A 27,757-nucleotide genomic window follows, 5' to 3' on the forward strand; every position below is an offset into this window, starting at 1 on the left:
TAAATTATTTTCAATGACTTTAAGCAGGTCCAAAATGTTCCTGTGTCATTTCTTGATCTAAAGATCTACGCATTCACAACTTTGTGCCATCGTGGCTAATATTAGAGGGTCATAACCGGCTTTTATACAGAAATAAATACATGGACAAAGATTTTTTTTTTTAAGCATTTCACATTTTTTATTTCTGCATTTCATTTCTTCAACAATTTAGTTGCACCCAGATCTACAATAGTTTGAAAACGTGCACAAAAACATCTCTTCATCCTGCAAAGAATAAGAAAAATAAAATCTGACCCAGGCAAAAAGGAAAAAGGTAGCAGGAAACTAGTGTTAATTCTCTATTTTCTCCTTCTAGTTAATCATAATTTAATACCTCAGCATAATATACTTATAAGGACAAATATGTCTTGTAATTTTGCCCCTTGCAGCATTCCCCAGCCCTGCAGTTAAAAAAAATATTTTCTCTATTTAAAACAAACATTTCAATGTTATCATCACTATGTTCTTAGTAATTTCTGAGAAAAGAAAATATTTTCTCCTCATTCAGGCCCCCACCGGTGACCAAAGCCCGCCCACCCATCAGAATCCAATACACAATGCTCAAAAGTCCTGATCGACGATGAAACAGATGGAAAACACAGGAATGACAAAATAATTACCCAGCAAGTTAGAGGTGAGACATGATTTAGCTTAAAAATCTTCCTTTGAACCCGCACTAAACAAGACACAAGTTACCTTCTGAATTCAAAGTTTTTCCCTGCATATATCTCCACACCCACTAAAACTTGTTAACCACAATGCCTCTTTCAGGAAGTACAGCTTCAAATAGTAAAAGGCAAATATCAATTAATTCTAATTGTACAAGGAACTGTGTATTAAATAAAAATAAATAGATATTTAAAAAGAAGGGAAAGAACAGTCCATCTATAATATTGAGTTTTTTTTCTTCATTTTTACATTTTCTAAGAAAAATCTGACATAAGAAAACATTTATGCCTTTCCAGATTTTTCCAAAACGTTTTACCTACATTATATCAAGAGGATCATACAGATATACAGCAAAATAATAAGAAAAAAAAAATACAACCGACAAAAGTCTTTCAAAACTATATGCAAAGGGAATTTAAAAACATAATAAATAAATAAAATACCAATATCATGTTGATGCTGTAATTACAACTGAGTAGGTGTCTAACCAAAGCAGGGGAAAAACAGTGAGTTTATAGTACTTGGTTTTTGCATTAAGGGACCTCTCGGTAAAAAGTAGGGGTGGGGGTTATATTAGGTGCTGATGAAGATGCTCCATGTCAGTTGGCTGCGAGTCCAGTAGCTTCAGAAGACAGCCTGAGCAGACGACAGGAAATAAAGTGATCAGATGTTTTAGTTAAAAACAGTAAATACAAATATTCATCTGCAGATATACCACTTCTAATATTTCTGCATCTGAAATGCAGTAATCACTTTGAGGGTGAAGTGATGAAAAAATAAAATAAAAATGAAGTCCCTTTCAGTGTGAAGTCGGATAGTTTCCTTGAAAAAGACCCTCGATTACTCGCCTGGCTAAACATCAGCAGATTCAACTGAAGCTTAAAGTTGGAAACACAAAAACCAAGCAGGGTTTGGAGTACAAAGGCCTAACACGGCTAGTAGCCATCTTGAGTTTTTAATTCAACAAAAACATATACAGAGGGCTGCCCCTCCCTAAACGCAGAACCTGCGCTGTGCGAAGGGCCTCATCTGCCAACGGGGGCCACATTTTGCACGAGGGAACGCATTTTCACGGTAACCCAGACATGCATCGAGAAAAAGAGACTTCTAATCTGACCGCACAGTGATTTATGGCACTCGACATCTGACCATCAGAGGGCAGACAGGCTCATGCAGCTACAGCAGTAGAGATTTCAACATGTCCAAAAGACATCACGAATCAGGAGCAAGCAAGAAAAGAAACAAGGCAAAACACGAGGAAACCCGTGCTTCACTTAAAAGGTGGATAAGTTGTTGAATAAAACTTTGGCACAAACACCTGAGCTGCCACTTATTAGATAGGAATCTCTGTCTCCAGTCTGTGTCTAGACTGGAGGATTGTTTTTTTCCTGATGAACATTTATTGAACATCTTGTTAACACCATATGAATGAATCTCCACAGACACTTAACACCATATGCTTTCACCTCTGTTGAAAAGGAGTGGTAACATGACCAGTTGGTCGTATATAAACCATAAACTTCAGCCAATATATAATAAATTGGCTATAGTTTTATATAAATTTATACTGTTAAGAAGTTTGACTATTTTTAAGGAGATAAATGTGCATTCGTAAAAGGCACACGTGCGTGTTTAGTTCTGATTTCAGACCTGCTTTCAGTTTTTTGTGGGGGATTGAGGTGGTGGGGGTTATATTTATTTAAAGTAGAATTTTTTTATTCAATATTTATTTTATGTTGATTTTATTCTACTTATACAGCCAAACTACTTTATCTATACATACCAACGTGTTATTATTGATAAAGGCTGTCAAGTTAAAAGGCTTGATGTTATACGGTCATTTTGTACCGATGATAACCTTCGGGATGAGGAGAGGCGTGAGCGCGTTGGGGCCTCCAAACAACATTTCACTTAGGGCCCCGATTCAGTCAGGGGCGGCCCCCCATGTCAAACATTCCCACACAGAGCTCACGGTCAGCGTCTCAGCCTCTGTTGATCGCTGTACACAGCTTAAAGTACAAGTGCTATAGCTTATCCTCTTTGTTTCCCCTCTACCTGCATCTCACGGCGTTCTTTTGCATCTTAGTCAAGGGGCAACTTTAGAAAAGAGCCTCCGTTAAGACTTTTGCTCACATGTCTGGGTAAAGTTTGACAAACTATTTTTTTTTGTTAGAACAAATCTATAGAAGGAATTTTAGGGGTGTTGTCATCTTGAATTTTTTGCTGGTGACCATTAGAGGCGCTAGAATATTCAAGTTCTCAACCTGTACAATTTGTATGCATAATTGTCAAGATTAAAACGTATATCAAAGGAAATAAGATACAACAATACTAAAAAAGCCTTTATGAATTATATTGTAATATTTTAGCCAATATTGGATACAAAATATAACTTTTTTATAGACTTTTTTTTTACACAGAATTTCATAGAAAATGTGTTTATTCACACTTGATGTATTCACACTTGATGTATTCAACAGAAAACATCTTAACAGTGGGTCCAATAGCGGGTGTCCTTGTTTGAGAGGGGGGAGCATGTCAACTGGCTGGTTAATGAGACAAGCCTGCAGTGGGGAAATCAAGGAAAAAGTAAAATGTCGTCAGAGAGAGATGAAAAGAGATAAATATAGGAGCACAGAGTGAAGAGAAAAAGAGCAAGAGGCATAGAAAGAAATTCCACTAATGCATCTACTGTTGTTCGCCATTTCCTCCTGGTCAAAGCAGTTCTTGCACCGACCTGCACGGGCACATCCACATGCTCCACTGCATAACATGCCTCCTCTGCGGCAGGAGCATTGTCTGGTACTGCACTGATTTCCTGTTTCCTTGCAGCCAAAGATGGTCAGCTCCACAAATCTGGCCTGTTCATGCTCCTTGGGTAACAGCTGCGGGACCAGCGTACCTTCCACCATGTGCCAACCACAGTTGATTGGAGAGGGGAACTGTGGATGGGTCATTAGTGACTGCTTCCAAACCCTAGCTTGATAGTGGGCTCTCATCATGGGTAGAGTCAAGGCATCCCTTGTTGGTGGTAGAGTATCAATATTTGCTTTCTGTTTGCGAAACATGGTACAGCGAACTTTGTGGATTGAGTTGCTGGTTGATTTGGGGTCATACAATTTGCACACAAACTGTTCTGCCAAAGAGAGTAGCTGGATTTGGTAGTTCATCCTCACCAAAGTTGTGGAGAAGGTCAGGATCCTGCTGAAACACTCTCCATGCAGTCTTTTTACTTATGCCGGTGAACTGGCTGGTGGTGTCACATCCAGTTATAGCATGAAATGCTAACAGACCACTGAGGATCTCTTTGGGCAAGTTGATTTCATGAACTTTGATGAAGCGTGGTTTCTTTGCTGTGCCGGCCTTCATCCATATTTCTTGGCTGAGTCGAAGTGCAAACACAAGGAGTAACACCAGTACATCTGTGTCTCTGCAATGGACAATCAGTCTCTGATACCCATTGGTTGTTGCATCAGCTGCATGTAAAAGTATCCTCGTATCAGCTTCTTCATGTGCAGCCTGTAGGTGAGAAACATCAATCCCAGCTGCTGATGCCACTATTTCAGGATCTTTAAATCCTCCACTGATGACAATTTTTTGTCCATAATTGTGCACATGCTTCTCAAGCTCATTTGATAGGAACTCTGTCAGGTTGGCTTTGTTTTCATCCATTTCAATGAAGTTATTCCAGTTCGCTGGTAGCTTTACATCCCTAATACTCACAATAGTCCGAACCTTGTGAGGGTTAGTGCTACGTTTTGCTCTTGTTCCACTCTTTATTGAGTGGTCTTGGTACTGGTTAAAGACTACATCCACTCTGGTGGTGTTCTCATGTAGATTACTTGTTTCTCTCTTTGTGAACTCATCAGCATAATTGCCAAAAGTTGCAGCATTTTGAGGTTTCCCCATTGCTCTCACCAAGGCCATTCCATCAATAATGGTGCATGTCTTCAGACTGGATGGCCTGAGCTCTGTCTCCTTTGCACCAACTTGTAACATGGTGGAGCGGTCAGCTTTGTTGGTTGGTCTGAGCATCTGTGGTGGCGATGGACAGAGGCACGGCACACAGTTCCTTCTGTAGCAGCTCATCCATGTTCTCCTCTCTACCACTCTCCATTGATACAATGATGCGTCGGAAAATATCCCTGTCTGGCTTCACACATTTGGCTCTGAGTTTCTCCTTCTTGGCATCCACACTGTAGAGGGTGGCAAATGTTTTTGTTTTTCTCTTTTTTAGGCTATCATGAAAGTCAGTGTTATTGGTTTCCAGTCGTTCTTTTACCAGTTGAGTGACTATTTGTTTGCCAGACTCTGCAACATTTAAAAGATCCTCCTTTATATCTTGTGAAGCAACATCACCAGTTGTCAGTGCCACAAGATCATACATATTGTGCTGTTGAAAGACATGGTATCTCTCAAACTGGTCAACAAGTTTGTTGACATCATCATGATCCCGTTTGACTCTTGATGGAAGAAAGTCTTTATGGGTATCTTCACCATCCTCATCCTCATGTGTCAGCCCAAAGACTGATCTTGTATCCTCTGCCAGGGAAGCACGTTCATTGTAGGTGATGGACCAGCGATTTCTCGCACTCTCATTTCTTGTGATGTCCACCAGTCCTCCAGCAACTTTTCCAGTTTTCTTGATGTGTTCAAGGCGAAGGTCAAAAGGCAACCCCGTTGAAGCTATGCTTTGTTTCTTTGGCAACAAAATCACCATCTAAAAAATCCCTGGTAGACCTCTGGTGCTGTGTGTGCCAGATGTTCCATGTCTGCAATGAATACAGTACCCCATCTTGTGTAATGAGCGTGATCATAAGCAGCGAACCAGGGCATCATGCTCTTGAATGCTGACATGTATAGCTTCCAATCTCCACACCTAAGTGCCCGTGTGAATACCAGGAGAATAGACACGAGCTCCATGTATTGTCCCCAGAAGGTGAAGGTTGGCCTTGCTAGCTTGCCTAACTACCTAGCTGCTTAAATTAGCATAACATCCCATTACTATTTAGAATGCAAAAAAAAAAGATGCTTATGTGTGTGTTAAAAACGCCTATATAAAAAAAGTATTTTTAACCAATATTGGACAAAATATAGCAATACAATTAAAAAAATGTTTTTCAATTGATGTTTTATCCATTTCCCTCAATATAAAATCTTGAACATTGAAGATTTTGCATATAAAATGTACATTTTGACCATTATTGTGACCATATGCATGAATTGAGTATTTGAATGTTACAGCGCCTCCAGTGGTCACCAGCAAAAAAAATCCAAGATAACACCCCTATTATTCCTCCTAGGGGTTCCTTCTAACAAAAAAATAAGGTTGTCAAACTTTACCCAGAAGCGTGAGCATAGTTATCAATCTTAGGGTTTGCCCCCTGACTATTTTGTCTATAATTTGCATACGTTGCAAATCCTGCCTTCTACACTGTGTACGACTCAACTGAATGTCTCTAAACCCTGCAGGTAAAAACCACTCCTGTGGCGTTTTGGTTTGCCGAACATTTCCCCCTTTTGCCGGTTTCGGTGCCAGTATGCAAGAGTATGTCTGGAAAGGCCTCAAATCTAATCCCCTCTTTTTTCCACCTCCTGGGGTAGACAAAAATGTGTGAAAAAGGGAGAACCCACTTGTGTATGTAAGGGACACCCCCCCAAATTCTATAACAGATCAGAACTTGCCTTCATAGGGAAACTTGCCTGCACCATGCATTATTATTATTATTATTATTATTCACTTTAAATAGTTTGAAAATGCAGAATTTGGGAGATATAGAAATAATCAGAAGAGTTGAGTTTAGACTGAACAGGAGAGGATGATGTCACCTGCCGCGAGAGGCAAAGAATCGGCCACAATTATTCAGTATATCACATCACGAAAGCTGATTAAATTGGCATAAATTGACAAATATTTTGAACCGTTCCTGTTACCGCCCGTAGTCGTAATCACAGGAGCCGCGCCCGTGGTTAAAATTCGCTCACAAATCAAAAAAAAAAAAAAAAAGAGAGAGACGCAGCCACTTCCATCTGGAGGAGTCGCAGTGTTGTTATTACTGTACCGATGCTGTACATGCAGGTGAATCCGTCTAGTTACATAGTTCAAACATTCCCAGTCAACGCTTTTCATCCACGTCTCTTTCATCCACGCTTACACACACGGAGCTCAGCCTGTTAATTGGGACCATGAATTCTTAAACATATGAAGAAAGCTGAAAGCATCATCTCCTCCTTTAGGGTGTGCAATTAACATGTGACGCCTTCAGTCACGTTTCACACACGTCATGAAGTAAGTGTTAGAGAACACCAGTATGCCAGCGTCTCATGTCGGCTTTCTGCACCTTTTCATCTCGTGAACTCACTTTTTACATAAGTCTGTAATCGACGTGTCTGTAAAAAAAACACTGATGGGATGCTGTGAGTGAACTGGATTATTCCAAATCCATCTGCTTAAAAGGTGTCTCAACCAAAAAAAAAGACAAATATTCAAGGCTCCATCAGGCCCATGAACCTCACATTCATCTTCCTCAGGTGCTGTTGCCTGAAGCGTGGATTCTGATTTAAATCTACTACCTCAACGCGGTGGTGGAGAGCTGCAAGAGCAGTTTCAAACATCGAATACACATAGTTCATACGTGTCATACTGGGTGTACATGTTTAAAGTAATGATGCAAAAAATATCTAATTAAAAAGACTAAGTTTATTAAAAACTACTTAAGGGAATTAGGTTTTAAATGTTATGAGCAGGAAAGATGCTACTGGAGGTCTGGTCAGATTATCACCATGATTCTGCATTTTATTTCTGGCTCCCAATAAATCAGGATTTAGAACTGTCTCAAGTGATGACAGATGGCCATCTTTAAAAAAAAAATTACTTCACTGCCACCAACTGATTAGACAAACTTACAAGTAAACCAAACCTCCATAAACTCAGAAATGCATTCTAGAAACTGAACATGTGAACCAGCAAACGGATTTAAGACACTGCTCCAGCCTGCTCGCCGCACTTTGATGGATGTGCTGCAGCAGTCTGCAGCTCCGTTCTTACCGGGCATTAATCAGGTACTCAGCCAGGCTGATGCTGGCGTGGGAGCCAGTGATGGTGACCTGTCTGTCAGTCGAGCCTTCCACCGGGTTGGCAATTTTGATCTGAGCCCCTGACATCTGACGGATCTCATTGATCTTTGCACCCTGACGACCGATGATGCAACCAATGAGCTGAGGAAGAAGATGAAAAATCCCATTCACACATTCAATTCTACACAAAGGAATCAGTCATTAGAAAGAATACCTAAAAAAACACTTACATCATTTGGAATGGTCAGCTCATGAGAGCCAGTTTGTGCAGAGGCATCCATCCCAGCTGGAGGAATAAATAAAAAACCCCTGAGTGGATATTACAAGTAAAAAGACAATAACACTGCATGTTTCAGAGGCGTCCACTCACCCTGGAAGCCCTGGTTGCTGTGTGCAATAGGAAAGGGGCTCTGCTGCATGGCCAGCTGGTGAAGTTTGGTGAGCTGTTGGAACAATGGAGGGAAGGACATGGAGAACAACGACAGAAATACGTTAGGAATAACTGAAACCCTCCTGCTAGAATTAAATGCTTTTATTCCCCTTTTGTAAGTGATAATGAGCAGAAATCATGAAATGTAACATGGGTCCATGATTAAGCCTTATGTTTTAGTCTACAATCTCAGGAACAGTTAAATGGATGTGTGTATTGAGAAAGTGTGGTTGGGTGTGGGGAAAAAAAGAAGAAAAATAAAGGGATGAAATAAGAGGGTGGCATGGCTTCTCAGGACCGAAGTTGCAAATATATTAGATCACTTACAGAGGGCCCTTCACTTACATCAGGCTGTGGAATGGCATGCTGCCCTTGGACAGCGTAGGCCTGCAACAAGACAACAGCAGTAATGAGGGAGTGGCAGCGGGACACGGCGGGAGCCAACATCCCACGGTCTCCTACACTACATACCTGAGCCACATAAAACAAAGCCGGACATGCTACACGCAGCACGCCAGCTGGTAGGGCGTGGTTATATGTATGACTGAAAAAAAGAAGTCTTTTGTTTACCTGACCACCTGCAAAGATGACGGGAGAGCCTGAGGGTTTGGGTCTGTAAGGGATGGTCACTCCTTTAGGTGGAGACTGAGAAAGTAGAAACATTCACATTTACCTACTGAAGAAACAACCATCATCACAATCAGCAGCAGTCGCAGCAAATAACAAACACATTAAGAGAAGTAGAGCTGGGTATCGATTCAAATGTCAAGAATCGATTCGATTCCGATTCTTAAGATTCAGAATCGATTATCACCATTTGATTCGATCCGATCCGATATTGATTTGGGTTAGTGTTGCCTGGATTATATGACTGTAAAATAACTATTGAAATAATAATTACACAATTATTATTGTGAAATAACTAAGAAATAAATAACTCAAATAGGCATTTCAATATCCATTTAAAGTGCAAAAAAAGAAAGAAATTGCAACAGCTCAAGCAGTAAACTAATTATTTTAGCTTGTCTGATTTATTCTGTCACCAGACACACAGCTTGCCATGAAGCACCGGCATTTTTCAGGTATTTCATGACAAACCGTGTCCGATAACAGAGAAACCAAACAAGCTATAGTAAATATAGATAATATGAACTTCATTGAACTAATATAACATTTAGAAATTTAAGCTGAAATGTCCAGCATTTTCTCTAAAGAAAAGTTAATTTAGTTCAGGAGTTTTCAAAACTACTGGGACTACTGGGATTAAAGTTTACCAGGCAAAAATGTAATAATTAGGAGAAAAAAAAAAAATAAAATAATAAAAAATATAATAAAAAGAAATCGATCTTTAGACATACAAATCGATTTTTAGGAATTAATATGAGAATCGATTTAGAATCAGAAAATCGATTTTTTGTCAACACAGGCCTAAAGAGAAGCATCACGTCAAACAGCGTACCTCAAGCATGACAATGCAGATCTGCTTGACACACTCGATAATGGACTGGGGGGTCCCTGCAACGGTGATGGCACGCTCTGTTGAGTTGGGCAGCATGTCCCCTGCTACTTGTACCTGAGCTCCTGCTGACTGTGGACACATACCGCCACAAACCAGTTATGACGCACCTGAGATAAGGGGCAGATTGAACATTTTCCAGGAAGATAAGACACATGATAACGAACCTCGCGGATTTCTTTGATCTTGCAGCCACCCTTGCCTATGAGAGAGCCACACTGGCTGGCAGGCACGACGAGGCGCATGGTGACTGGCGGTTTGCTGGTGGCCGTACTGTTAGTCATTGACGTGCTGATGTCCTGCAGACAAAGGTGCACATCAACAGGATTTGAGAGAGTGTCACATCTGTTATTACAGCTTGTCTGATGAGGGTACGGTGTGCCTCTCTAACCTCCTCCAGTTTTTCAATGATCATGGAAAAGGCTTTAAAAATGGAGGTTGTTGGTCCGGCAAGGGTTATGATCCTCTCCGGACAGTTTCCCTCCGAGATGTTGATTCGAGCACCACTCTGCAGAGACGGTTGAAGGAAAGCAGGACAATTAAATCTCTTGCTGATGTATGAGTAAACTAGTTATGAACATGTTTGGTCTGGTTTGCTTGTATGTTGAAAAACTGAACTAACCTCCTCTCTCATCTTCTTCACAGACTCCCCTTTCTGCAACAAAAGCACAAATATGCAATATTTAGAAAAAAAAAAAGACACAAAAGGGCATCAAGCAGAATCATTCTACCCAAAAATAAAGTAACAGACAGATTAGATAGACAGCGATCACTCACCTTTCCAATGATGCTCCCAACCTCCTACAGAAGATGACAAAAATACATATTAACACAAAACAATGGATTGTTACTGTATGAAACAAGTAAAACTTGCAAAGTTCTCATTTTCAATGACCACAGAAGCCCAAAAATTTATTTTGCCTTAAAAAGCCCATAATTGTATATTTTATATACTTGCAAAGCATTTCTGAAACTAAATAAGTAGGTACTGCACTCACATACCAACACTAGCTTAGAAAAGGTGTGGGGGGGGGGGGTTGCAGAAAATGGACTGAAGAGATGAGTCAAGTTTTTCTCTCCAACAGAAGCAACAGTGGAGTCTCACATTAGACCAGAGTCTCCTAAAGTCAGAGAAATGTCTGACTGTTCATGTAGGAGTCCTGAATTCTCGCTGCTCTTCTGTCGGGCCCACGTGTTCCTTCCCTCCCATAGAAAAAAGGGACAGATTGCATACTTGCGCTCCCGTCTCTGCAAATAAATTGGTGGCCAGAGCTGGAGCGCTTTTACAGCTTTCCTCCTACCTGCTTCAACAGGATGTTGAGAGGAGCTACAGTTCTGCAAAGCACCTTCCCTGAAGCTGAGAAGACATTAGCAGGGAAGAAATAGCTGGTTCCCAAGTCAGGGGTACAGAGGAGCTTGTTGTCCACCGTCTTGCACATTGAAGGCAACTGTAAAGACTGTATTTAAGTTCAATTAACAAATTGTTTGTAAGGTTAGTATTAATGCTTTGTGCAAGTGTCAAAAACATCCTTATGCTTTATAGAATGATCATCTGTTTTCATATGTTTGTGTTACAATAAATGAATCTGTTATCAGGCCGCCGCGTCTGAAATCCTATTCTTTAACAGTCAGGATTCTCTACAAAGTAAACACAGGGACGGGTTTTGAGCCGGATCATTAGAGGTGTTGATATGGTTCTGCAAGCACTCTGCTGAGAACAAATACTTACTTGCCGTCGCATGTTTCGTTTTGGGGGCAGTTTAAGAAATCTGTAAAACAATCGGAGGTGCCGGCTGCTCTTAACCGAGGCAGAACCTGCAGATACTTCACCAGGCAGCTGGGAGCAAAGCTAACTCTGATTAACATATGATGGGCAAGTTCCCATCAGCTTCTCAACCAACATCGCTGGACCCCGTACGAATAAAAATGGGCTTCAAAACCAATGGGTCACATGACCTAGTGCTTTGTGCATTATTTAATGCAGTCTATGTGTTATAGCTGTTGATGAATTTGTTTATCCCCACTGTGGAAAAGACAAAAGTCGAGGTGTTCAATGAGCTGCTTTGTGATGGAGTGAAAGTAAAACAAAAACTGCTCAGTCCTGCCAATAACAAAATCACAACATAAGCAGATTTGAAAGTCAAAACTATGACATCTTAAACAATTTAGCATTAATAGTTACCGTGTTGTGGATATGCCAAAACTATTTCACGCATCCTGATAAGAGAGCATTTATAGAAGTGTGTAAAATATTTTCCACTTCCCAGCTTGGAATCAGCCCAAAGATGCTGGGGTTGTGAGGCTTGAGTAGCAGCCAAACGGAGGAAAATATCATTTTCAAAATACACGGTTGTGCGTTCACAACATTTTCATACCAATAAGTTATTAAGACGCATTTATCAGTCGTGATATGTTGTGCAGGCTGTTCCTACCCAACAGATGTAGCAATCAGCTATAGCTGACTCAGAGAAATATTCTAATGTTTTTTTCTAAACTAGAGATGAAGAGAGTAATCCTGACGGGGTATTATCGTTGCTCTTCAGTTATAGTCACATTTCCATCACCTCTAGATTTGTGCCAAACCTAAATATCTCAAAGACAAACCTGTAATGGAAATGTCTAATTCGGAAACAAATATTAAATATTGCAAAACCCTTTTTACACTTTCACATGGTGGTTTTTTGTGCATTTGCACTTCTCTGGCAGTACTGTGTTGTGCGGCACATAGTCAGTCAATCTAAAGTCATCAAAATCTAGTTTCCTGCTGTTTTTGGCCTCATTAATACAATATAGATATGCTATAATACCACTTAATCATTATGCATTACGTAAGGCTTTGCCTCTGAATAATCATACGAATTATCATCTGCTGCCTTAATCCTTGGACTATTTTTGCAACAATTTAAGTGAACTTTTATTTGTATAGTGCCGTCCACAGAGAAAGGCTCAAAGTTCTTCACAAGGTTAAAGACACACTTGGCAAGTAAAAGACCAATAAAAAAAAAAATAAGAAAAATCAGTTCACAAATAAAAATGGAAACAAAAAAATACAGAGATGAAAACAGACAAGAACAGTCAAAAATAATTAATTTACAAATCTTTACTACAATCCTGCCTATACAGGTGTGATTTAAGTTGTTTTTTTTTTTTTTTAAATATCCACAGTAGCCGAGTCTCTCAGGTCCTGTGGAAGAGCGCTCCACAGCCTGGGAGCGACACGAAAGGCTCTGTCTCCCTTTGTTTTGAGTCTGGTCTGAGGCAAAACCAGACTTGAGAGCAGGTTAGACACATCAACCTGTGCCTGACGGGGAAGAGCTCTCACGTTAAAACGATAACTTTGAAATTAATCCTGTAACTGACAGGAAGCCAACAGGTAACAGTAATCACAATAATTTATCAAAGACTAAATATGATTTCGTCCATCTTATTCAAAATCTTTTTGATTCTTCTGAAGACAAGTCTCGCAGGATGAGATAGAGAGAGAACAAGCAGTTCCGCTCATTAAAAAGAATTGAAAACACCAACCCCTGCAGAGGTACATTTATTGGAAATTTCAGTTTTGATTTTCTTGTGTGAAAAGGTGCAATGGAAACGCGACATATGTTGAACAGGCTACAGTGTTTTGCTGCAACCATGCTGCTCATGATTAGGTAGAAAACGCAAAGAAAGTCTGCATGCTGATCTTACACCCACCTAATGGTCAATTCAAGATTCAGCAACAAGAGATTTGTTATTCTTAAATCGTTAAAACAGATGTTTAAGCGCTCCAGCAACAAGCACTGTATGGTAACAGTCGTGGATAAGGTGCATTGGTAGGGTCCTCCGAAATGAAAAACTTAATAAATCAAGTAATCATCTTTTGTGTTCAACCCCCTCCAATTAAATACATTTTCTCAAATAAAAGATCTTAGCATCTTCATTCAGCTCATGTCTTCTTACAGCAGATTTTCTTGTGGTTAATTTGTGTGTTTTTTTTGTTATATTGTTTTGATTTATCCAGTGTTTTTGTGTATCTTTCGGTTGTTGGTTTACATTTTAACACACATCTTTCTTCCATTTTGGAGCTTCGCCATCCTTACGATGACATAATTTGGTACTGGCCTCTTTCTGATTCAAAAGCTTGCAGCCAACCCAAACACGGCTCATTCTCCAAGAGCCACGTCCAATTAGCTTTTCTGAAGACTGAATCTGAGCCCATGGATCCCAACTGACGTGCCTGACAAAGTACTTCACTCTGCATGGTGTAAGAGACAAAGATGGACTTCTACGCACCACTATAGATGATTTTCAGGTCAAGTGCCATAAAATCCAATATTTATGAAAAAAAGGTGCTGAGGGGGCTTAAAACACCCAGCACAATAAGCCATGGCACAGAAATGTTTTGTCCTGGGATCACATTCTTTAATTCATAAAACTTCTAATATCCCTTAGAATTGTATTTATTCCACCTAACTGAAAAAGACTAGTGATGCACCGAATGTTGGGTAACCGAAATTGTTCGGCCGAAAATAGCAAAAAAAACACTTTCGGTGTTCGGTGGAATAAGTGGGGAAAAAAACGAACAATTAATAACGGCGTGTGATGGCGCAATAAAATAGCGAACAGCTGGAGTGAGGGGCGTGCGGTGTTAAATGCAGAAAACATGTCAGCATGTCAGATCATTACTTGGATGTGGAGAAAAAGCAGAGGACACGAGAAATGATCCAGGCCGAGTTGGATTTGGGAAAGCCGCTTGGAGACGGTCGCGGGACGCACAGGGCAGAGAAAAGGGCCCGAACTACTGATGCGGTGCGCGAATCCTCACTGTCTGATCCTCCGAGAAAATAACCCAGGTGCCCGGCAGACGACAAGCGCAGCTGCTCAACAGTTAGATGGTCATCTGTCAGAAGTCCCATCCCCAGGAGTGAGAACACTCTCACATATTGGAGGACCAATGAAGGCCGCTTTCCTGACTTGGCACAGATTGCACGCAGGTAATAATAATAATAATAATAATAATAATAATAATAAGAAGCTGTATTTAACATGAAAGCAATAAAACAAATAAAAGCACTGAAGTAGGGCTCGGCGATATATCGAATATACTCGATGTATCGCAGCTTCTACTCTGTGCGATGTACAAAATGACTATATCGTGAATCGAGTATACATTGTCACGCATTTGCTTTTAGGGCATTAAATTGCAGGCTTTTCTCACTCTCTCGTCTTGTTTCTCCTTCTCAGAGAGATAAAACAAGCGCACCTGCTTACATACGTCAGTCACGTGCGTTTGACCAAGTTGTGATTTCCCCCTTTTTGCATGAAAGTTTAAAGTTAGCATATATTGATGCAGTATGAACAAGAATGTTTTAATGTAGACATATAGGGCCCGATTTACTAAGATCCTAAATAAAGAGTACTAAATTGCATGTGCACTGAAAAAGTTTGCACGTGCTGTTGTTGTGTGTTTTGCGGGTGATCAACTAAGATTGCGTGCGCAATTGATAACAGGTGCAAACAGCAGTATTTAAATGAGGTGTTGCGTGTTTTAGGGTTTGCGGCGCAAACTTTGCGCCATGGAGAGTCTGGATGGAAAGCAGGATATAGTCGCAAGCGCAAAATGAAATTTAACGAGTTGGAGTTAGAGATATTAGTGGAAGAGGCAAATTGTTGTGCCGTATTCAGCACCCCTGCCGTGAAAAGCACCCCCTCGTATATTCAATGATAAGTAGACCAAGAAAAAAAACAACACACTGACACTTCAATATATTTATATATACACACTCACACAAACACATACTTAGCAGTTTATATTATATATATTTACAAATATTATGGAAGACAACACAGTAAGCAGGCTATTAATTAATGACATCAATAACCATTTACCCGATTTTTGTTATTTGTGACTGTGATTCTGGGAAAGTATGACTATTGTGGAATCCATGAGCGCATTTAAACATGAATCATTAACACAAAACTGGACGCTAAACAGAACATGACACGAAATGAGAATATAATTTTTGTCAGACGAGGGGGTGCTTTTCACAGCAGGGGTGCTGAATACGGCACAACACCGGGGTATGACAACTGCAGAACAGGCGCACAATAAGAAACACTTTTTTCTCCAAAAACACGTGATTTATTTATTATCACAAATAAAAAAATGAATGTGCCTCCTGTGGCAACCTTTTGCTGAATAATACTCGATTTAACATTCAAATAAAATATTTCTCCTTTTGCATGTGGAGATTAGCACCTTCCTTTCGAACGTATTAAATACAGACGCAATCACAATCCCCGCAACAACTTTCAGGCTTGGTAAATCTCATTGCGCATGGTAAATGGACCAATTTGCATCTTCCCCTCCCAGTATTTAGCGATTTCTGGCGGGTACGCCCCATATTGATTATTCATCAGGGCAAAAGTACTAAATGGATTGCGTGTGCAATTTTGCGCATTTGAGAGGCGCAGTCCTCTTTGCACGCTGTTAGTAGATCAGCTTGCACATTGCTTTGCGGGTGCTGTCAAGTTTGCACACGTTTTTACACACGCAAACCTTTAGTAAATCAGGCCCATAGAGTCATCATACTAGTGTGATTGTATGCATCAAAGTGTTAATTCAAGGCTAAGGCAAAATATCGAGATATATATCGTGTATCGTGACATGGCCTAAAAATATCGAGATATTAATAAAAGGCCATATCGCCCGGCCCTACACTGAAGAGTGCATAAGAGAAATGGAGATATGATACTATAATATAAATAATTAGGTAGACTACTTGTATGGGAAAGGGATTGAGATTTTTTGATTTATGGAATGGTGAAAAAATTGGCAAAATAAATGAAAAACTGCAAAGAACCATTGTATGTTATTCGGTATTTGGGCCACAAATGCAATGGTGCATCACTAAAAAAGACATACACAAAGCAACACTTTCCTATTTGAATGTGTATTTCTTTAACCCCAGAGCTGAGGCTGTAACACACTGCCTGCAGGGTAAACTGGGCTGACATGAAGGCAGATTTCCAGCCCAGCGTGAAGCCACACACACACACTCACCTTCCCGTGCATGAGGAGCCTGATGGTTAAGGTGACATTAAGTCCTCCTTCAACCAGACTCGAATCCATTTCTGCTGCCAGCTCCAGACTGAACGGTCACCGAAGTGAGGTTTGGCTTTGCTGGGTAAAAGTCTGCAACACAGTGGAAAAACACGACAACGTCAGAGTGAAGTGTCTGCTGGAAACTGTGAGGACATGGAGGGAAGAGGGAAGCTTGTTTACCAAACCAGAGAGAGCGGATCAATGAAGCGACGCAGACAGTATCGCTCTCTAGACGAGCTCGCAGTGCGTTTTAACAACGTTATCTTGCAAACTTGGGGGAATAATGGAGCCAGTTGAGTACAGTAGTCCCGGGGTTGGCGGGGGTCCACTCATTCACTCATTCACTCATTCACGGTACAATGACCTACTGTCCTCCCGAGGACTGGGCTATTTCCTGGCGGGGGCGACGTGACTTCATCCCTTCCGCGCTATCGGTACGTGTCGTTATGAAACCCGGGAGTCTAGCTCGTTAGTCCCGGCAGCATCGATTTGAGCCGACCAGGGTAATTTTCCATGCAGCTAGCGCTAGCGTGGTGTGCTCCAGGAAATAGCCGGATCCCGCGGCCTCTTCCCCCCTCCCGTCCTTCACTATTACAGGCTGGAGAGGGAAACAAGCATCGCTACTCACCTGGACCGTCCCTTGAAGAGTGTTCAGGGGGTGGGTGGGGTAACGAGGGTGGAGGGGAGAGGTTCGGGGGGAGTTTTGAGAGGATCCGGGGAAGAGGGAAGAGACGCTGCTGCCGCTCGGACTCCACTCTTCTTCTGCTGCACAAAAGACGGAGCACGCTGAACTCTGACCCCGACACGCACCGCCCCCTCCGGGTCGGACACGCCCACAGGGGCACAGGCCCCGCCCACTGGTGGAAACGACAACAATTCAATCACTTTAGTGGTATTTGTTTGTCAAAGAAATAACCAGTACTCGAGTTGTAAAAGAAAATCAGGGGGGATGGTGGATTTTATCATATGGGGACAGATAATTTGTGCTGATTATAAATAATATAATATATTACAAATAATAGCACTGACCAAAACACCTGCAGAAATACTGCAGGAATGACATAGCAGCAGTTAAATGCAGCCTTCTGTAAGCTTTAAATATCCACTGGGCTTACATCAAATACATCAAAACACAACAAGAAAAAACAGTTTTCTGAACTTATCAATATGACTCTGTCCTTCACAGGATAAGTAAAATGGATCACGGCAAAAACTCAAAATCTTAACAAGAATATTTGTCTTATTTCTAGTTAAAATATCTCATTTTAGTAAAAATTACACTTAAAACAAGACTCATCACTGGAAAAAACAACAATTTTCATCTGTTTCAAGTAGATTTTCACTTGAAATAAGTAGAAAAATCTGCCAGTGGAACAAGATTTTTTTGCTTGTAATGAGAGGATAAATCTTTTTCTACTTATTTGAAGTGAAAATGTACTTGAAACAGGTGAAAATTGTCAAATAAGCTTGTCAAAATTTTTCTGGTGTTATCTTTCTGGTGATGACTCTAAATGTTGAAATGGCAGTAAAACCACATTCATTGATGAAATGACATAAGGGATGGAAAGGGGGGATGGCAGTTTTACAGGGGGGATGATTTGGACCGTTTTTATTTCAGGAGGGATGCCATCCCCCCTCATCCCCCCTCAACTCCAGTACTGCAAATAACCCTGCAAAACAATATTTATAAAAATTTAAGAAGGATATAGATGTTAATTATTCTTTTTGCCAAAGGCATCATGAGACATATTCTCACTTATTCTGGTCATGTGAATTCACTTATAAATTCCGGAGGGACTTCCACAAGTATATTGTTGATTCTGTCTTTTCTGATTTTCATCTTTATTTTAAGAATGTTATTTTTGGTTTTCACAATTTTAATCAAAAAGATAGGGACACTTTCTTTTTTATTAATCTGTCTTTATTTTTAACTAAATTTCACATACACAAGTGCAAATTCATCCACAGAAAGCCTGAACTCCTTGTACTCAAAAAAGAACTTCGCTCAATTTGTTTACATGAAACCTACTCTCGCACATTATGTTGTTTTTATTTTTATTTATCCTTTTAATTTACATTCAACTGTCTTGTCCTTTATATATTATTTTGTTTATTTCTTTAAAATATGGTGTTCGTATGTTACCTTTGTTCTTAATTTTTCATTGTATTTAAAGATTTAAATAAAGAGTACAAAAAAAAATTTGTTTGTCAAATAACATGCAAAGGATTATACAAATATAGAAGCAAGTTGTGCTCATCAGGGTTAAAGCAGATTCGTAAAAACGGCAACTAGAATGGCTTCAGCAATGTGGAATGTTGTGCAATATTTTTTTTAAAAACATTTTTGAAAGAAGAGATCTATAGAATCAGAATCAGAATCAGCTTTATTGGCCAAGTTTGAACATTGCCCGACAAGGAATTTGACTCCGGTTATTTTGCTCACTGTACCCAGATTTAAAAATAGCAAACAGTAAATAAACAAATGTGGCACTTATTAACATATATACAATTAAAAAACTGAAGGTGCAGCAGTATGAGGTAGACATGGTAATGACGGCTCTAAATGACATATATACCATTTTTAAAAAGTGAAAGGTGCAGCAGAATGAGCAGACATGATTATTGTTGGAAGGTTCATTGTTACAGAATGTGATAGTGTTATTATAATTACTGTTATTAGAATAAAATAGAATAGAAATAGAATAGAATAGAAAGCCTTTATTATCATTATAATGGTACAATGAGATTAGGCAGCAGCTCCGTAAAAGTGCACACATGCAAAGACTATGTAAACAAAGACTATGTAAACAAAGACTGTGTAAACAACAAAATAAGAAACAGGAAACATAAATATATATACAATATGAAAATGGGTGAATGAGAGAATAATAATGCACATAAATGAGTGAAAGAATATTGCACTTGAATGGATGGAAGAATAGTGCACATAAATGAGTAAAGAATATTGCACAGAATGGATGAAGAATATTGCACAGTATGATGTAGCTTATTGGTTCAGAAAGTTCACAGCTTTGGGGAAGAAGCTGTCCCTGAGTCTGTTTGTTCGGGATCGTAAGGACCTGAAGCTCCTGCCAGAGGGCAACAGGTCAAAGAAGTGGAAACCGGGGTGGGAGTTGACCTTTAAAATGTTCCTTGCCCTGCTGAGACAGCGGGAGCTGTAGATGTCAGACAGGGAGGGCAGAGAGGGCAGAGAGCCGGTGATCTTCTGTATAAGAGATCTATATAAGAAAGCGCTATATAAATAAAATTGATTATTATTATTATTTTTATCACTGCTGTTTGGAGATGATGCTCGTCCAGTTTTGTGATAACTTGAGGGAAGTCCTCATAAGTTGTTGGTTGTTTTTTTTTTTTTTTTCAAACCACCATTTTAATCATATTTAACTGTAAGAAAAACTGAGGGAAGGGACATAAAGCCATTTGATTTGACAAAAGGTATGAAATTTACTAAATTCTTTCCACATGCAACTATGATCTAGCTATTAAGTGCAATTAAGTATTTTAGCAAGTTTTATGACCATACATAGGTTGTTCAAATTTGTAAATATCTGCCTCTGAAATTTGATTAATTGTCAGCCAGTAGGCACTTACCAACAACTGAAGCCTTGTATATGCTTGCTAAATCCCAGATTTATGGTCAGTTTATTAAATATTGATATGTAAGTGAGTAGTAGAGTAGTAGTAGCTCCACATTGCCAACATTTCAGGAAACTTCGTTCCACAATGCCATACTGATTGTCAATACTTTCATCCACTTTTGGTCACTACATCACAAGAAACACGATTGCCTGTCTTCAAGTCAAGCACACAAGGCTGATTGTCTTTCAACTTTTATGAAACTGCAACTATCAAAAAGACTGAGGAAACCGTTATCTGTTATAACAACAATAATGATAATAAGAATACTTCCAGCAGCTTCTCTGCTTGGAACCCTAAATATATTATACTTGCATCATTGCAGGGATATATGGCATGTTACACAGATAAAAGTAATAAAATGCAATAAAGTGAAACAAAGCACAGAAACAAGAATTAAAACATCTGCTTTTTTTGATTATGTAATTACATTTTGGATCCCCAGTAAAATTTGGAAACTTAAATGTGAAATAGTAAAATAAAGAAAAAAAGTAATGGTAAAGAGTACAAACAATTTCCCATATAACTTTATAGAAAAATGAACAACACTAAAAATAAATATCAATATTTATATTATTGTAACTGCTTTACACAATGTGTATTTACACTGCACATGAGAATAATTTGTTTTACAAATTTAAAAAAAACCCCAACATGTTTAGATATTTGGTGGTAGAGGAAGAGCATCATACATCATTTAATTTAATTCAAAGTGCAGTTATTAGAGTATGCAGTTTCAGTGTAGGACCAAGCATCTATTTTCTCCTTCTGTTTTGTGTAAATTACTGCAAACCCTACATTTTAACCAACTTACATGATATTTCAGTCCATCATCAACTAAAACGGTCAACTGTGCTGCAATTGTGCACAATTCCATCAGATGGCATGATAGTACTGCAAGAGTTTTTGTCCGCTTTCTACCCATCCATCCAGTACATTCAATATCCTTTCCAGTATGAGACATACAAATATGAACACATTAAGGTGCATTATACATAGAGAAGGAGTAGTACAATACTTAGTATAATGACAAAGTATTTTTTCTGAAGAAAACAAAGACAAAAAAATAACAACACCCATTTACATATTGTTAAGAGCAGTAAAGGGAAGGTCTTCTGTCCAGGAAATGTTGCTGAATGAGTTAGCACAGCAAATTGGCTTAAAAATAAGAAAGATAGAGCTAGGTTTAATTTGTTTTGACTCACAACATTTTAAATGTATAAGATAATAAATATTGTCACTGGAGTTAGTCTTTCAGTATTTCTGATTACCGGTATGTCTACGAAAAGCTGATCCATAAAATTATGGTTCTAAAAGCAACATTTTCCCTGAAACACGTTTCATATTCTGGGGAAGAAATCTATTGATTCCCCCTAACTTTTAAGGCTAATGTGACATGTTATCCTTTAACACCACACCACTCATCATAAACGGGGCCGACATGGAGCGGTTCCCAGTGCCCAGACATCAAGCTGGAGGATGATCTGACCCGGACTGCCAAAACCCAGGGGGTGGTGAAGGAGCCGCAGCAGAGATTCTTCTTTCTGAGGATCTTCAGGAAGAACCGGCTACAACAGAAGTTCCTTCTTGCCTTCCACCACTGTGCCATGGAGTGTGCTGTCGTACAGACTGCGTGTGTGGTACGGCAGCTGCTCAACCTCGGAGAGGAAGGCGCGCCACAGGGTCATCAGGACAGCGGAAAAGATTGTTGGATGCCCTCTTCCAAGTCTGGATCAGATATTCGCCTCTCAATGCCGTAAAGAGGCCAACAGTATCTGTCAGGACTCGTCACATCCTGGTCATAGCCTGGTTCAGTTGTTGCCATCACACAAGACGTACAGAGGGATGCATTCCAGGACAAACAGGCTAAAGAGGATCCTTGTGTGTGTACTGTATATACATACATACATACATATATATATATATATATATATATATATATATATATATATATATATATATATATATATGTGTGCGTCTGTGCCAAGATGCATATCCAATTTCGTTGTTACCCTGAAAAGGAACGACAATAAAGTATCATCTTATCTACCGTAGTCTTATCTGACACAGAGATTCTGATGACACGTTATCTGCATGGACAGAACTTCAGGAACATGCTTCATGACCTGAAAATAACAAACCTCATCATTATTATTTTTGTTTTAAATGCACGGTAGTGGAAGGCACATTGCTGAAAAACACGTTCCTGAGAACACATGACTTTGTTGTGTTTTCTGCAAACCAACTTTTTTGAGGCTTCATCACATGATTGACAAAATACATTTCAATTGTGTGCTATTTTTTATATTGGATTTGAAATCGCAAGAATTGCTACAGTGGCTTAGATTTATAAAACTTGGAAGCAAATGAGATAGATAAAATGGAACAGTAAAGCCCCATAACCATGTGTTCATGGTCTGGTTGACAGTGTGTTCTGCCTGAACTCGTGCAGCACATGTTCATTAATTTGGTGCACATCAGAGCACCCACAATGCAAATTGCTGATGGCCAGAGTAGCTAGCTATTGACTTTAACTAATATCCTATAGTTTTCTCAATGGTTATTCTTATTTAAAACCAATACTCTAACAAATCCAAACTTTACCCACTGGTTTATGACTTGTCATTCATGTCTGGCGGAGTGTCATGCATTCAAAATATAAAATATAAATAAATGTATATTTTTTATATAAATTTAAAATAAATAAATAAAAATCAAAAATTCTTGCAGTAGCATGGCAGCACCTGTGTCCAACTGGACTCTCAGCAGTCTGGGCAGCACTGATCCAGCTGGACCTCCTATGGGATTTCTTGCTTGTGTTGTTCTCTCATATGTAAGTCGCTTTGGATAAAAGCTTCTGCTAAATGACAGTAGTAGTAGTAGCAAAATGACTCCACTTTTGACAGATTGCCTTCACACTGGAATAACAGAGTGAAGTTACTCTGAAAGCCCTATGTTTCAGCACTTCCTGCTTTCTTCTCCTTTTTTCCTTAAACATCCAGGCAGTGGATGCTGGAGCTTGCTCTTCAAATCATCTGTATGTGGTTCCAGGTTCATGAGAGTCAGATTAAACACTAACAAAGACCAAACCAACCTGGTTACAGGGTAAATGTTTTCTGCTCCTGCACGATTCCTAAAAAGTGTTTATTTTAATGCTATTTCTTTTTTTCTTAGCCAGGGGTTATATAAATCGAGTGCATGTGAAAGGAAAGACAAATACAAATGCCAGGTGCTCTTCTTTTATTTTTTATTTATTTAACCAAAACAAAAGATGTCTAATTAGTGTCAGAAAAGCTGTTTGATCTGAAGCACAGCAACTGGGAGCCGGATGATGCAGAGGAGAGGATCGTTTGCAATCAGCACATGGTCTCCATGGCCTTTTATATGTGCCTCTCCTGCCAAGCGACTGGTTACATAATCATATTCTTAGTTTAATCACTGCATTTTCTCATAATTTGTGTTTTGTTACTTGTTTTTTTCCACTTTTCTCTCTCGTACAATTGAAAACAAATCCAGTGCACGGTCACCTTGTTCAGTTTCTGTCTTTCTTTCTTTCCTTCTATCAAACAAGCCCACTGGTACTCTCACTCACTCCGTTTCCTCTTTCCCAAGTGGTCATTGATCATCATACATGGGCTGTATGACGAAATGCCGCTCGCCCACCTAACTAACATCCTCTTGTCGGCCGCCCCTGACATCCCACTCCCTCTGTGCACTGCAGACTCTACTATCCCATAAAGTCCAGTTAGCTGCAACCGATATGGATTTCTTGTTCGGATGAATTCATTTATCTCTTTGGGGGAGCGATGGAGTGATATATTGAGAGACAGAAAAAATAGTAAAAAAGAATATGTTTGCCAAAGAATAAGAAAACCAATCACGAAATTAAAGGAGGAATACCGTACAATGAAGGAAAAGTAAAGTACAAAAGTACAAACAAAATGAGATGATAAACACGTGACCTTGTACAGGATTCAGCAGGTGTGGAACCTTTCTTTTTTTGTTTGCTACACTGTCTGTGTGCTGAAACCGGCAGCCTTCAAGTGAGCCCCAACAACTACCTGGTCATCTGGTCGGTGACAGGTCCAGTCCAGACGTCCTGTAGTCCACTGCTAAAAAGTCCTGACCCAAACAGGATAAGTGTGTGTCAGGGTTTGATGATAATAGTTGCTTGCCAAGCAGGCAGACTTGATGCAGACATGATGCTAAGCGCCAAGAAATACACAAGAGAAAGCTAAAGTGAAAAACAGAGAAAAGTTGACAATTAGTTAGATGACTAGGCTCAAGGACGGTTTCAACCACAGTCCAGCACACAGACACTGTACACTGAGTGAAATTCAGTCTACATGCAGGCTCACAGGAGTCTGCTGGAACCTATCCCAGCTCTCTTTGGGTGAAAGACAGGTGGCCAGTCCTGTTTGAGAGGAGGGAAAAAGAGAGGAGAAAAGAAAAGAGCATCTAGCAACGAGTCCATCCTAGAGATGGCCTCCAGAAACGACCTGCTACATGGATGTCTCAGGCAGCAGAAGTCCAGTGGGGAAGAGGATAAAAAAGGACAAAGCGTTGGGAAAGAGAAGCCCCTCCAAGGCATGTACACAACCAGCAGATTGAAGGAAGTCTGACAGTTGCTACAAAAAGCTTGTCTGAAAGGCGGCACCGATACGCCGATGACGGCACCACAAGAACAGGCCCTGAACACAAGAGCAAGCGATGCTGGGGCCCTGCTAAATTAGACAAGACCCTAGATGCAGACGGTGCAAAGATGTCCCAAAGACAGCTCAATCTGCTATATGATACCAATACATTCTTTAATCTTAATCTTAAAAATACTATTGTTTACAATTATAAATGTGGAAACTAACACTAATGTATTCTCTTCAGCAGTAGACTGCGTACAAACATCAAAGTAAATTATCCGGATTACCAAGCAAAAGCCTCCCAGCTTGAGAGGCGAGCATTAAATGAATCACCTGGTTAGTAAGGAAAAGTTCTTCTAAAAAAGATGGATGACACCGGCACTGCAAACAAAACTCCACCACCAGTTTAATATCTTTTACATTTGACAACTTGATCTAATCCATCTGACACGGCCGGTTCTCATTTGTAATTTGTGACATCTGAACCAAACTTTGCAGCGTTTATGCGATCAAAACAAAGGTTCATTTCATGCTTGCCAAAGCCGTGGGCAAGTTGTTCAGATCTGTAAACTCACCAAAATAGAGATGCAGGGATTCACAGTGGGACTGAATTCTCTCTGCAGGGGTGTGAAAAGAGCCAAAAGGCTGCACTTGCGTGGTGACGGCAACGTCACCGCCTTTCCACAGCTAAAGTTAGATGGCGCTGCAGGGACGCAGCGAGAGGTGGCATGTGCCTGTTTAATATGTCCATTCAGGAACCAGAAAGGATGTGCTGGGCCGTGACACCCCACTCTTATTTTAAGAGGATTTTCCACAAATAGGTTTTCCCCCACAGAGACAAATAATTGGCGTGATATCTTGGGGGCATGAGCAGTCTGCATTTTAATGCCAGTCCTCCACAGGAAGAAAGCAGTTATGCACGGCACTGAGCACGATCTCTGCAATCTACGATTAGAAACAGAGCTAGAGGGGCAGGAATTTATTGATAAATAACTTATACAGTGATAAGTTCCTAACAGAGCTCTCCATTCTCAGAGTGCAGGTTTACTCGTAGTTCCATGAGTATCCACATGTAGATTTGGAGGACGGTCTTCTGCTATCAGGAACCGTTACTATGGAACCGACTTCCAATCTGGGTTAAGGAGACTGACACCACCTCCACCTTTAAAACATAAAACGTTAGTGTTTGGTAAAGTTAGTGTTTAGTAAACCTCTAGTTAGTGTAAACTCTAGTGTGTTAGAGTCAGTAGTCATAGCCATGGCTATAGAACAAGACTATAATAGCTTCATGGTAGATATGCTGCTATAGACCTACGCTGCAGGGGGACACCAACATGATCCACTGAGCACTGCCCCTTACTCTTTTCTCTCCTCTTCTTCTCTTTCCTTTCTTCAGCTCAACCCTCAGATATTAATAAGAAGTATCTCATCAGCATAATTGTTCTCCATTGGTCTTGTAGTTTGTTGTGTTGGTCTGCCCCCTCTTTTTCTCTTCTGTACATGTTTGCAGGCCAGAGTCTCAGGAGCTGCATGCTGATCTACAGTCTCCCCCTTTCACCACCTCAATGTCTGCTGTCTACATCTGTTTATACAGTCGTCTCTGTAGTCCACCAACTAAACATGTATCAGTCATATGTACATAGAACTCCTAGTTCTCCAGCTGATGGATACTGAATACTAATGCATCTTTTGTATATTTGACAATCTATCTGTCTTTCCTTTCTCTGTTCTTCATTCTCTCTTTCCTATCTCACTCTTCATGGTCTACCCAGCTGGCCTCCGGCAGGAGGGAACCCCCTTATGATCCAGGACAGGTCCTGCTCAAGGTTTCTTCCCTCCTAAAGGTTTTTCTTGCCACTGTTTGGTTTAAGGTTTTCCTCCCACTAGGGGAGTTTTTTACCTGCCATTGTTTATGTAATAATTGCTCAGGGGTCATGTTCTGGGTTACTGGAAAGCACCTAGGGACAACTTGTGTTATAATAGATACTATATAAATAACGTTGAATTGAATTGAATTGAATAAATGGATAATATTAACCATTGTGAAGGACATTTTCAATGGCACTACTTCAAAATCAAGAAATGTGGTTCACAGTAAACACACAGTGTTTGTGTTGATATGTCATATGTAACTCAAATTTACCATTTATGTAACACAATTTGGCTGATAATGACGACTAGTTAACAGCCTAGTGACTAATGCACCCTGTTTTCTTCTGTCTTAAATTTGTTTTTGTTGAATTGCCTTAACATAACAGGAATATTTTCCTGGACCAATTATAGGATCCTTCATGAGCGCCTTTTCTCAACCGCTTTTCATTTCCACAACAGAAAACGGATGAAATTCAACCCCTAAAAACAGTCGTAGTATTGGGAAAGGTAACAAACCTTTTGTGTGGAGCTTTCAGGGCTCAGAGCTCTTATTTCCACTTTTCTGTCTGAGTCAAACTGTCTACTTTAAATTGCTCTGCATGAATAGTGGTTGCAGTTTGTTAATGAAATATTCAAACACATTCATGGCAGCATGAACTGGGTAGCCAAGCTGTGTGTGTAGGCTCAAATTCATGAACATGAAACTATAGCTTAAGGTTTCATATTTATATTTTCATTTTCTTATTCTCATGTTGGCCATGTGACGGACAATCAGG

The 27,757-nt window shown here is 39.9% G+C and overlaps 1 protein-coding gene across 2 annotated transcripts; it reads right to left on the reverse strand.

The window, feature by feature from the left end:
* Positions 1-158: 158 nt before the first annotated feature.
* LOC133456813 (poly(rC)-binding protein 2-like) lies at positions 159-17,584 on the reverse strand. Of its 2 annotated transcripts, none has more exons than XM_061735408.1 (13): positions 17,444-17,584; positions 16,774-16,905; positions 10,509-10,532; positions 10,354-10,386; positions 10,123-10,239; positions 9,899-10,030; positions 9,675-9,803; positions 8,786-8,860; positions 8,561-8,602; positions 8,156-8,228; positions 8,016-8,071; positions 7,757-7,926; positions 159-1,344 (listed from the first exon to the last, which is right to left on the reverse strand). In XM_061735408.1, the coding sequence occupies exons 2-13, from the start codon at positions 16,840-16,842 to the stop codon at positions 1,308-1,310; spliced, it is 957 nt and encodes a 318-aa protein (XP_061591392.1). In that variant the 5' UTR covers positions 16,843-16,905; positions 17,444-17,584; the 3' UTR covers positions 159-1,307. The 2 variants fall into 2 exon arrangements, with proteins under 2 accessions (XP_061591392.1, XP_061591391.1); XM_061735407.1 differs by having other exon boundaries at positions 8,543-8,602.
* Between the last annotated feature and the right edge of the window lie 10,173 nt (positions 17,585-27,757).

Source organism: Cololabis saira, chromosome 12 (assembly GCF_033807715.1).
Source record: "Cololabis saira isolate AMF1-May2022 chromosome 12, fColSai1.1, whole genome shotgun sequence".
Taxonomy (NCBI): domain Eukaryota; kingdom Metazoa; phylum Chordata; class Actinopteri; order Beloniformes; family Belonidae; genus Cololabis; species Cololabis saira.